Raw genomic sequence first — 12,639 nt, forward strand, 5'->3', positions numbered from 1 at the left:
TAGTAGTAGCACTAATTTTTCTTGGCATAAAACCTAGGAGTAGTATTGCTGGATGGGAGGACAGACGTGTGTCCAGCCTTACTGAGGGTGCCAGATTGTTCGCCACAGGCGGCTGCACTGTCCTTGTCCTCTACTAGCAGTTCAGGAGTTCATTTCCTTCATGTCCTCCCAGCAGTTTTACGAATTTCCTGTTGAAATTTTGTCTTTTTTTTTCTTTCAGTTGAGTCATTGGTCTTCATTGATTTGTAGTTCTTTCACGTATTTTGATTACTAGTTCTTTGCCTGATATGTATCTTCTGATAATCTTTTCCCAGTCCATGGTTTACATCTTTTACTCTTTCAGTGAAGTTCTTAATTTTCATGAAATCCAACTGGTGGGTCTTTTACTGCAAGTATTTTTTGCTTTTTTTTTTTTTTAAGAAATCGTTTGCCCACGGTCGTGCAGATATTCTCCTATATTTCTTCCAGAGCTTGATTAATTAATTGATTTAATCTATTACATACAGGTACACAGTCCACCTTGAATTGTTTTCTTGTGTGGTAGGAGATAGGAATCAGGTTTATTTCCCCCATGTGAATAAAGGAAGATGATGAGGGCTTTCCCCTCTTTATCTAACATATTTTCCTATTTGAACTTTAAAGTCGGCAGATATTACTTTTGCAATCTGAACAAAATGTATTTTTAAAAAACATACAGGAGATCTATATGGGGAGGAAGACACAGGGGTCAGCCTGGCTTCCCTGCCCTTCACGGATGAGGAAGTGAGAAGGCCTAGTGAGAACTCCTGGTTCATCCAGGAGTGAACCATCCTGGTTCATGCCTGCTGTGCTCTGATTTTCAGGAAAGGCCATCCAGCTGAGAGGCCTTTGAACTTGCACTGTGGCCCATGGTGGGAATGCTACTGGGGCATGCATGGGGAGCAACTGGTCTAGGTGGTTCTCTGGTCCCCCTGGATAGCTGGGAAACTGAGGCAGGGTGTTAGAGTTCTGCAGGGAGAGTCCCCAAGGGGGCGTCACAGTTGGTGAGCACTGTCCCTGTGCAGGCCTCCCCAGCCTGGTGGGAACTGTGGCTTCTTATGGCCTCTTGGGAGTGAGAAGGGGTGCCTGACCTGCATCTTTAATGAGCATCCTCTCCCGCAGGACAAGCTTTTTGCCCACAGATGCCCCCTCTCTACCTAAAGGAGCAGCAGGCCCCAGCCCGAAGCCCAGTGTGAAGTGGCAGAGATGGCGCTGAGCCCAGAGCCATCAAGCAGGTTCCCAGTGCCAGCTACAATGGGCAGCGCCATGCCCGAGCTGCCTGGTGCCCCCAATGCGTCCCTCAACAGCTCATTGGCTAGCCCCACGGAGCCCAACTCCCTGGAGGACCTGGTGGCCACGAGCACTATCGGAGTGGTGCTCTCGGCCATGGGTGTGGTGGGCATGGCAGGCAACGTGTACACGCTGACGGTCATGTGCCGCTTCCTGCACACCTCTGCCTCCATGTACGTCTACGTCATCAACTTGGCGCTGGCGGATCTCCTCTACCTGCTCAGCATCCCCTTCATAGTAGCTACCTACGTCACCAAGAGGTGGCACTTTGGCGACGTGGGCTGCCGCGTCCTCTTCAGCCTGGACTTCCTGACCATGCACGCCAGCATCTTCACCCTGACCCTCATGAGCAGGGAGCGCTACGCCGCCGTGGTGAGGCCCCTGGACACAGTGCAGCGTTCCAAGGGCTACCGCAAGGTCCTGGCACTGGGCACATGGCTGCTGGCACTGCTGCTGGCACTGCCCATGATGCTGGCCATCCGGCTGGTCCGCAGGGGCCACAAGAGCCTCTGCCTGCCAGCCTGGGGCCAGCGCACCCACCGCACCTACCTGACGCTGCTCTTTGGGACCAGCATCGTGGGGCCCGGCGTGATCATCGGACTGCTCTACATCCGCCTGGCCCGGGCCTACTGGTTGTCACAGCGGGCCTCCTTCACACAGACGCGGCGGCTGCCCAACCCCAGGGTGCTCTATCTCATCCTGGGGATTGTGCTGCTCTTCTGGGCCTGCTTCCTACCCTTCTGGCTGTGGCAGCTCCTTGCCCAGTACCGCGGGGGCCCACCGCTCGCTCCCCGCTCCGCCCGCATTGTCAACTACCTGACCACCTGCCTCACCTATGGCAACAGCTGCGTGAACCCCTTCCTCTACACGCTGCTCACCAAGAACTACCGTGACTACCGCCAACGCTCGCTCCACAGCAGGGTCACCGGTGGGCCTGTGGGTGTCCGCAGCTTCCCGCAGGGCCACACCCGCTGCCAGCGCGGCTGGGGTCGCTCCATGTCCTCCAGCAGCCAGCAGGCCACTGAGACCATCGCACTGTCCCAGCCGGTCCCCGGGAGTCTCTGCGTCTGAGAGTCCCCAGCCTCCCTGTGGGCCCTGGGGGTAGGCTGCGGGGAGTGGCCCCTGGAGCCCAGGTCCCTCCTGGACCACCCTCCCGACTGTCTGCCTCCCTTCCCCAGTCCTCTTCCAGAAAGCTCCTGGCTATCCCTCACCCCTCGCTCACTTCAGCTCCATCAGAGCAGCTACTTTTCTCATAACGCCCAGAAGTGCTCCCTACCCTGTCCATCCGTGAGGGTCTGCAGGAGGCTCGGGCCCAGGGCCAGCTCCTGAAGACCCTGGGGAGTGGAGTCTTCACCAGCCCCCTGCAGACGTAAGTGTATACCTGACACACCACAGGGTACACTGTGGCGGGTGACACCGAGTCGCCACACAAGCTGCCTGCGTGGGACCCTCCTCCTGGCACAAGCGTGGCCCAGGTGGCACCCATTTCTCCCAACTGCCATGTGGTTCCATCCCTCACAGCTTCAGCACCTGGAACAATAAACACTGAGCTCCTTGAGCCTTGTCTGCCACAGCAGTGTGGGTGGGGTGTCAAGGGAGGACCCCCAGGACGTCCTCCTGCACTTGGAGGAACCCATCTGCCTGACCAGGGAGGGGACACGTCTGGCCATTCGGCCTTCCCGACATGGTGGGTGGGTGCCATCCAGCCTAAGCCAGGCCCTGGGTGTGGGGCCTGAGACCCTGGGGCGAGTGAGGCGGGGAGCCACCAGCCTCAACCTGCTCAGGGAGGATGGGTGGCTGGGACATCACTCCAAGGCAGGAACTTGGAGCCCAAACTAAAACCACGAGCCAGAATTACTCTCCCATTTGCAGCTCACCTGCCTCTCCCTCCCCAGACCTTGAGGGGGTGGGGGGGAGTGGATCATATACAACGCATGTAGGGGATTATCTCATGCCTCCTGTGGACACCAAGACCATCAGGCCCTGCCTACAGAGAGCCCACTCACAGGGAAAGGTTTTGGACCTACCCCAACCCCTATCCCACTCTCTGGCAACCAGTTCACTCCACACTGTGCCCCTAATTCACATCCCACATCTGGGCCCCAGCCATGGCTGCACACACATCAGACTCAAGGCCTTGACTGGGCCGGTGGAGATCTGGCCCCTAAGTATGGAGTGTGAGGCTACTGGCCCCACTTGGGACCCCCAGCGTTTTGGGAAGAAAACAGCCCAAAGTTTGTATCTTGATCAAGGCCCCATGTCTCTGTTTCCTGAATCCTGATTCCAGGATGCACCCAGAAGGCCCCAGACTTGGAAAACAGAGACCCTCCCCTACCCCGAGTGTCCCTGCAATCCCCACTCATCTGCACATGTGAAGGTGTTCTTTGCACTATTTCTTGGCATGATACTGAAGAACTTACATTTTTGGCCCCAAATTTAAGGCCTGAGTACCCTCGTTAATGCTCCCAGGTGGGCCGGCTGAGCTTCTACTGCCAGGCCTGGGACAGCTGTGGGGGCTGTCTTCCCACCTCCCACTTAGAAGTGCTCCCACCCTCCTGCCAGCCTCTGGGGAGCCTCATGATAATACCCTGAGTGTTTCAGAGTGCTTAAAAACGTCCAGCAGGCTCTCATGCCTACGTACTCACGCACACAGCCACGTGGAGACTCCTACTGACCCACTACAGCTTGGCCAACCTCCCTTGACCCACAGCCCCTCCCTCTCCTCTCACCACAGGCCCCCAGGACTCTCCAGTCAGGGACCGGTGATTTATGGAGGCCTAGTCTGGCTCAAGACCCACAGTCATCAGCCCATCGGGCATGGTGCCTGGCCCTTGGCAAGCCAGAGAGCAGAGAGCCCTGGGGTGAGGGGCCAACTGGGGTGAGCTTGTGTGTGGCTAGAATAGGGCTCTAGAATAGCAGGTCAGGGCTCCTGTTCAAACGCTACAGCTTTATAGGGGGAGTTTCACACCATAAAACTCATCCACTGAAAGTACAAGTAGTGATTTTCAGTGAAAGGACAGAGTCAAGTAACCAACATCCCGGTTCAGTCTTGGGACATCTGTCAGGCCAGGTGTGCGTGCTCAGCCACGTCTGACTGTTTGTGACCCCACTGGACTGTAGAGCCCGCCAGGCTCCTCTGTCCTGTCAGGCAGGGAGCTCCAAAGAAATCAACCAATAGGGCAGACGTATAAATATTAAAAGGTTCTTTAAAGGAATTGGCATAGTGATTAAGGGATTGGCATGTCTGGGATCCATTGGCGGGTGGGGCAGCAGGCTGGCAGGCTGGAAACTCAGGGAGAAGACGCTGCAGCCTTGGGGCAGAACTCCTTCTTTCCCAGAAACCTCCGTTTTTGCTGGAAGACCTTTAAGCGCCTGGAGGAGCCCCACCCACCATGTTCCGGGAACAGACGCCCTTCTGTAGTGTGGGCAGAGCTGAATGTGCCCCCGTGGATGAACACGTGTTGGTTGTGGGCATTTGAGGTGCTTCCACCTTTTCCCTAAATGAACAGGGCCACTGTGACCACCCGTGGGGCCACGTGTCTGCCACCCCTCCAGCCGCCCTGGGTGAGGGTTCCTGGTCTCCTGGCTTCTCCATCCTGCCCCCCCTGCCCTCGCTCTGGGCAGGCACCGTTTTATGACAAAAGAGCAGCTGTTCTGGGTAAACTCGGATTCGAAACAGGTGGCTCTGTGATGGCGACCGTCTCTCAGAGTCACGTGTCTGCAGGGCTGGGGCCCTAGGCCTCGCTCAATGGGTGGTGGCAGGCTGGTGGGGGCAGGGGTACCAGCCTTCCCATCCGCATCACCTTGGCTTCTAACAGCAGTGAGTCCAGGCTTCCTTACCTCCAGCTCTGTCCCAGGAACCTGGGCCGTCCCCACCTGGTACCGTGTACCGAGGGAGGGGGAGCCGGCAGAGCCCCTCAGGAGAAGGGGACATCATCATGGCCACCTTCACTGTGGACTGTCCTGGTTCTACGGGTTGTCTGAACCCTTATGACCAGTTTCCCATGTCCCCAGAAAGGCACTGGATAGGTCACCACCCTATCCCAACGACCTGGGGAAGGCCCTGACCAGGTCTCCTGTCCCCTGTCCCCAGGAAGACACTGACCAGGCACATCCACAGGCCTCACATCCTGCTGGGAGGCTGGGGCTTCTCCAAGTGCCGAGTATTTTCCAATAGTTCAAAGGCAGGGAGGAGGGCTTCGAACCGGGGTTTGCTCTGCAAATTGCCTTGTGTTATCTGGAGCTTAAGACCACAGGGCTTTGCTGGAGATCTGCTGGTGTGGACACCATGGGAAGCAGTGTGGATGCCATGGGAGCAGGTCATAGGGAACATAGCCAGGGAAGCCCCGGAGGGATGTTCACCCCTGGGCGCTGGGGCCCTCTGACCTTAACCCACACACACCCCAACCACAGTTGGGGCCTGCGGTGAGGGGCCTTGTCCTGGGGTGGGCTGCTCCCTGCCTGCCTCCTGTTCCTTCCCTGCCTGCCCCAGAATCTCAGGCCCCCACAGGTGCCACTGGTCCTGGGCCTCTGCTCAGGCATCCTTCCCCCATTGTCAGGGTCCCCAGTGACCCAACAGTCTGCACTGGACGTCCTGGATGACAGCCTCTGCTCCTCCTGAGCAGGGGACCACCAGGCTGTGCACAGAGCTGCTTTACACAACCGGGGAGGGAGGGAGCAGGACACGGGCCACCACTCCAGAAAATGGTGACAGTGTCCCTCTCCACTCTACAAGCATCAGCTCAGCAAACTGAGCTCCTGAAACCAGGTGGAGGTCTCACCTGGGACCTCCGCCTTACTGGGCAGAGGGGCCAGTAGGGAGTGTGGAAAAGGGGGGCGGGAGGGGGGGAGGAGCAAAGGGGGAGGGGTGAGGGAAGAGAGGAGGAAGAGGGGATTGGGGAGAGAGGAGTGGGAGGGGGTGGGAAGTGAGTAGGGAGGATGGGAGGTGCAGCGGGTGCTCCTCTCCCACAGCACAGGATGTCAGGAGCTAAGAGGAGCTGCTGTCTGAGTCCAGCCCGGGCCTCCAGGGCAGTGGTGGTTAGCAGTGGGGATGAGCAGGCTGTCGACTGTCTGACGGATGAGCATGCAGGCTGAAGGTCACTCAGGGTGATGGATGAGGTCTCAGCATTTAAATGCCAGCCACCCAACCTCCAGACTTGCAGATGAAGAGGCAAAACGCCAAAGCCAGGCTCAACCCACTGTGCTCCTGACAGCTTTCAAAGCACCACTGCCCAGGGCCACCCCCAGCCCCCACCTTGCATCGGGGGAACGAATTTCTTTTCAGAGAAGATTGCTGGGATCCCTCTGTGAGACACTAACTGTGCTCCAGTGGAATGTTTTGTGAATATGGATTTTGTTGAGGGCTCCCATGAATCTGGGTTAATAGGGTACAGGCTGGATGAGGAGGTCTTTGCTGGGGTTGGTGCATGAAGCTCGTTTAGAAGATCTTGGGCACAGAGCCATGGGGACTGGGTACCCAACTGCATCAGGGCCAGGCCTGTGGGCATGTCTCCCCATCCCATCCTCACCCCCTGCACCCTCTACCCTGAGTTTTCCCACCCCACTCCCCTCAGTTCCTATAGCAAAAACAAGGAGTGGGGACAGTGATCAGGCAGGCTGTGAGGCCTGTGACTAGGACAGTGGTGGCCGGCAACCACTGGGGAATGAATGAATGTATGAATGGACAAACTGTGTCCATCTACTAGGGACCTGCTGCCCTCTCATATTCTGTCGTCTGTCTTCCTGGAGATGGTGGAGGTGGGAAGGAACCAGGGGCGGATGAGTGCACAGCCGAGTTCACAGCCAAGCTCACAGGAGGCAGGGGCATCCAGGAGCCTGGTGGTGGAGGCGCGGGTGATGGATTTACCAGGTGTAGGCACATTCCTGCCCCGCAGGCCGGACAGTTTCCAAGAGGCTCAGCCTTGGCAGGGATTTGGTTGCTGACCTGCGGTCTTTTTCAGACCCAGGAGAGTGGCCTGTCCCAGTCCACAAACTTGTGCCCTGAGTCCCTCCCTCCAATCACCCGTGGGTCCCCGGGGTAGGAGGCGGAGAGAGCCCAGCTCTCCCACCAGCACACAGAGCGCTCAAGTCACTGGGCTGCACGCCCAAGACTGCCGCACTTGGTGTAAATTTCTCATCAGCAAAGAAACACACACAGTCCAAAGTTTCTGCTACTCCTAATTTTTTCAGGAACTCATTCTTTGGGAATCGGATTGCACCTACAACCAGTACACACCGCTGTTTACCTGCCCAGGGAGCTCTCTCTGCTTTTGTAGACCATCCTTATCAAATGGAGTTCGGGGGTGGGCAGTACCAGTGACAGTAGCCCTGCCTGGTAGGGTGGCCCAGCCAATTTGTAGAGACCTGAACTCTGACCTGATTCCATGCCTGAACACACCCACCTGAAGGGCCGGCCAGGCTTCGGGGGCAGGATGCTGGGGCTCCTTTCCATCCTGGAGAAAGCCCTCGGCTCACAGGCACCTCCACTTACATACCCACCAGGCAAGAGAGAGGAGGGAGCTCAGCCAGCAGAAGGTGGGAGCCCCCACCCCAGGCAGGGGGTGGGGATGGCCAGAGTCTAGCCTGGGCCCTATACACCCACAGACCACCAAACTGGGAATCGGAGAGCCCCGGAGCCACCTGCAGGAGCAGGTTTTTCCATTGGAATTCCAGACAGATGACGCTCTGAGCAGGAAGACCGAGAGGCTGCCAACAGCCAGCAGCCAAGAGCACCAGAGTCCTGCCTTTCCCAGGCTGGCCGAGGGCCCAACCCCACGCAGGGGGTGGGGTGGCGGGTTCTCCTGGACCCAAGCGAGGAGAGCCCCATCCCCTGAGCTGCCCAGGGCGGGCCCCCAGGCGGGACGGCTCTGTCCTGCCACCTTTCCCTTCCTGGAGCTGTGGAGACGGAGGCCTGGTGGGCCTGAGTGCTGAGCGGGATCAGAGCCAGGAGGCAGCTGGGTGTTCAGCAGCCCAGGAACTCCAGTCCATCCCCTCTGCCCTTCCTCCATGCGCAAATTCCCTGGCCCCCCAGGAGGGCCCCTCAGCGAGCTCACCATTGGGTCATCTTTTTTTTTTTTTTTACAAAATTCTCTTTATTCCCACTTCACAGCTGAGGAACCAGGCCACGCGGGACCCACAAGGAGCCAGGAGCACCCATCCTCAGCTCAGTGGGTCTATTCCCCTTTGCCCTTCATGGCCTGAGGCACCCTGCAGTGTGATTGAAAGCCCAGAGCCTGATCTCAACCCAAAACTGTGTGTCAGTGTGAAATGCCGAGGCTGCCTGGGCATTAGAGTTGGCTGCCCCGCGCCAAGATTCTTCCCCAGGGCCGCGGATGAGTCAAGGCCAGGCCTGGGGCCTGATGGGGGATGGGGAATCTCCATTTCTGCCCTTGGTCTCCCAATGTTCCCCACTCCTCCCCCCATCCTGCATCCTCCCCAAGCCGCAGCAGCTGGGCAGAGCTAGGATGGACCCTGTGTGCCCCACGATACGCCCCGCTGGGCAGTGGGCAGCTGAAGCCTGGGAGACGTGGCCAGGAGGTGGTCCTGGTGCGTGAATGATTACAGGGACGGGGGAGGTGTGGAAGGAGTAACATGAGCTTGCGTGCCCACCTGTGACGGACATGGGAGGGCTGAGCTGACAGTGAAGTTGGGGCGCCAGCTGGGGTCTCCTCGGCAGGACCTGAACCTGGCTGAGGGGTCCGGATCCCCCTCTGAGGGGTCTGTGCCTGAAGCCCGGCCCCAGGGGCCAAGACCCAGGCACCCTGGATGCAAGGCCTCAACGAGGGTTCCGAGGAGCTGGTGGGCATGGAGGGCGGGGAGTCCCCAGGAAACAGCGACCCCACCCCCACCCTGCACCGTCCTCAGAGACACAGGCACAGGAGAACACGTGATAGGGCCCACACGGGGTCTCATTGATAAGACGGCTCATTATGTCAACCTCGCAAACAAAGAATAAATCACAGTGATCCGTGAGACTGACCAAATTGCTCAAACGGCATCCTGTTATCTCACTGGCACCTATCTTCTCAAAGCTGCGAGATCACCAGATTCCAGACCTCCAGCTACGTGACCATCCCTTCAGAGAATTTTTCACTGGTGGGGTATAAGAAGGACTCTGTCACAAAGAGAGAACACTGGTTCTCCTTAAGAGCCAGTCACCCTCTCTTTTCTAATAAATTTCCTTTTCTTGCCTGACTACCCGGCTCACTCTCTTTCTCTGCACTCACCTTACAACACCCACTGCTCGGCCCCGTACTCCCTGCCACATCCCCCTCACCCCACAAACCTTGCTAGTGCCTTGGAGTCCCTACAGGGCAGGGAAAGGGGCAAGTTTGGCTACATGGGGTGGGCAGCAAGGGCATTGAGGGGCCAGGGACTCTGGGAGCGGGCAGCAGGTATAAGCACATGGCCCGCTTTTTCCTGGGAAGGAGGTCTTGGTCCAGGACCCACCTTGGGTGTGCAGAGATCCTGGACAGCGTCTACCCACCTCCCCTTCCTCTCCTCTCCCTCCTCTTCCTCCTCCCTGTTCACCAGAATTTTTCAGGAATGAGGTCCTTCCTGAGTGCCCCCCCAGCTGTCTGTTCTTTATCAAGGGGAATGAGAGGAGATGAGTAAGTGTCCCCCATGTCTAGGAAACCCAGGGACAGTTGGCAGGGGCAAGGGGCTCAAGCTGGGCACCTGGCCAGGTGTGTGGCCACAGCAAGATTCCAAGCCTCTGCCTTCTGGGTCCACTGGGATGGAGGGTAGTAGCCATGACTCCCAAGCTCCAGGTGGGAGTGGTGTCCCTGATGGCCTCAGGAAGGGGGGCTGACCTGCACCCCCAGCTCCACTGGGATCTGCTTGGCCTCAAAGGTGCTGAGATGGAAGGAACATCAAGGTGGGGCCACAGATCTGCAGGAGACAGAACACAGCCATCCACCCTGGTCCAGACCTTTCCCACTACTCTGCAGGGCATGGTGTGCTGGCCAGCACGGGGGGTTCAGGCCCCCCGGGGTGAACAGTTACAGAGGGGTAACTAGGGGGCAGGGGGCGCTGGGATGGTAGACGCCTGGAGGGTCTCTTCCAGAGAGGAATGGGGGCACTACACTTCTCCTGAAACTCAAGATCAAGATAAGAAACTGGTATTTAGAAGTCAGTGCATCCGAGGAGACCCCGAGATGGGTTGGATGTGGACTGAGGATGTCTCCCTCTTCCCCGGGGCCACCAGGAGTCTCCAGCCTGGAGTTTGACTGATGTCTGGTTCACTGGTATTCTCCCCTGCTTGGCCTCAATCTGCTATTCCATGTCATCTGCTTTACTGCTTTGTAATTTGTCGATGTGTCTCAGATTGTACACATGCTAGGGGATAAAATCTTGCTGCCCCCACCTGCTGCCCATCCCCTCCACCCCAGCCCCTCCTTTCCAGGCTGAGCACTGCCAGGGCCCAGAGTTTGGTGTGACTGGCTTGGTTTCTGGAAGATGCTGCGTCACTGGGGACTCACATCACTAGAGTCTTAGGTCCTTGGTCTCCTAGTCTCAGGGATGAGCAGAAGTGTCCCCACCCCCCTCCTCCCTGTGAAAACCTCTAGAAGGTGTGGGAGGCCCTGAGATGCTGTGACTTCAAAAGGCAAATGAGCCAGTATCCAGTGGGCAGGGCAGAGATGCCACCAATTAGGGGGCTGGCAGTGGGGACCACTTCCCTAGACGGCATGAGAAAACCCTCAGCACAGCCCATAAGGCCCACCCAGGGCCCCACAGTGCAAGCCCACAAGGTGCCTGGGAGTTGATGCTGCCTGGGGGCTGAGGGCTGGTGGGGACTGGGGCGGCTTGGTCCCATTCTCATGTGAAGATCGTGTTGGAGAGGAGAAAAGGGAAGTGAAGTGGCTCCAGGATTAGAAGATCCAGACTGAGAACCAGCATGGATCCCAAGACCCTTCAAAGCGCTTCCAGTTGTAACTCGAAGGGGAACAAACGGACTGGTGTTTTGCTCTGGATCAGCCCTGAGATCGGGTGGACAGCTGTGGATATTTCTGTAAATCCCCCTTCGCTCCAGTAACAGCCCTGTGGCCCCTGCAACAACCCCCTGAAGCCACCATCCCTGCTCTGCAGCCCCTGCCCACAGGCCTCACACAAATCATGGGGATAGCACAGCCACGTCCTTCCTGCCTGCTCATGCTGATGCCTGGTCCTGCCATCTGTTGCTGCTGAGCACCTTCCAAGCCTCCCCAAACCCCAAGACCCTCCTCCTCCCAAGCTGCCCTAAGGCCCGGGCACCACTGCGCTGGACAAGGCATCAGCTGCACCTGCCCACCTGGTAAGAAGGCAGAGGCCTGGCACAGTGGAGATGCCACACTGTGAGCGGCAAAGCCAGCCTCAAGGTAGACACAAGTGACCCCACCCTCCCTGCTCTGGCCGAGCCCAACTCTCGCACAATTGGTGGGGCCACACCTGCTCTGGACGCCCTCCCTGGCACACTGTGGCCACTTCTGCAATTTCTTGCCCTTTTCTCCTGTGCAGGGCAGGAAAGGTAACTTGCAGCCTGAGGGAGGAAAGCCAGCTCAGGTACCATCCCACTGGGTCAGCTCCTGACCTGATGTTTTGGCTTCAACTCTCAGGGGAGCTCAGCCGTGTTCAGGCCTGGCCCTGGTGGCTGGCTCGCCAGCAGAGCCGGAGCAGCAAGCCCCTCTTTCCATCAGTGAGACCAACGCTCACTTTCTTTGATTCAGACACTAAACACTTTTTAATAGGAAAGAAGTCACTCAGCAGAGGGTATGTCAGGACCCTCACTTCTCCCTGGAACAGACCACGTCCACCCTCGGTCAGGACCTCCCCGCAGGACTGAGGAGTTCACGAGGCCCCAGGTGAGCACTGCTGGGGGCCACCCAGCACGTGCACATACATCTCCAGGGCTTACACACTTTTTCTTTAAATGAAGGACATTCTTGTTTTCGCCCAAATCTTTATTTCTTTGTCCAAGAACCTCTATGATGAATATGAATAGGATAAGTAGCAAAGACTGTCAATGAAAACCAGTATCTTAGTTATTTCTAAAACACTTCAACCACAACTAAACCATCAGACCCACGCCCGCCCCACCACCACCGCCCTGAGATGTAGCAAGTGGCCATGTGGGCCATGGAACACCCAGGGATGTCTGCCCATCCTCAAATTGAGGGTACAGCATCACTCAGATAACTCAAAAGTTATAAAACAAAGAGAGGCCCGCACTGGGCTTTCCTATCAGAGTTCACAGCATCCCATTCCGAGATCAGAGCAACCAACCTCTGAAAAGCCAAAATGGGAGAAATCAGAGGACAACCCAGATGGGAGGAGATAGCTTTTCCTGCACAGACT

The 12,639-nt window shown here is 57.4% G+C and overlaps 1 protein-coding gene across 1 annotated transcript; it reads left to right on the forward strand.

The window, feature by feature from the left end:
• Positions 1-1,141: 1,141 nt before the first annotated feature.
• UTS2R (urotensin 2 receptor) lies at positions 1,142-2,866 on the forward strand. Its single transcript, XM_040244899.1, has one exon. It carries the CDS (start codon positions 1,225-1,227, stop codon positions 2,377-2,379), a length of 1,155 nt encoding a protein of 384 aa, XP_040100833.1. The 5' UTR covers positions 1,142-1,224; the 3' UTR covers positions 2,380-2,866.
• The last annotated feature ends 9,773 nt before the right edge of the window (positions 2,867-12,639 follow it).

This window comes from Oryx dammah, unplaced genomic scaffold, assembly GCF_014754425.2.
Source record: "Oryx dammah isolate SB20612 unplaced genomic scaffold, SCBI_Odam_1.1 HiC_scaffold_8, whole genome shotgun sequence".
In the NCBI taxonomy this organism is placed as follows: domain Eukaryota; kingdom Metazoa; phylum Chordata; class Mammalia; order Artiodactyla; family Bovidae; genus Oryx; species Oryx dammah.

Bases quoted from the DNA above. Each gene is read 5' to 3' on its own strand.
- UTS2R (XM_040244899.1), top strand. From the start codon at position 1,225: ATGGCGCTGAGCCCAGAGCCATCAAGCAGGTTCCCAGTGCCAGCTACA.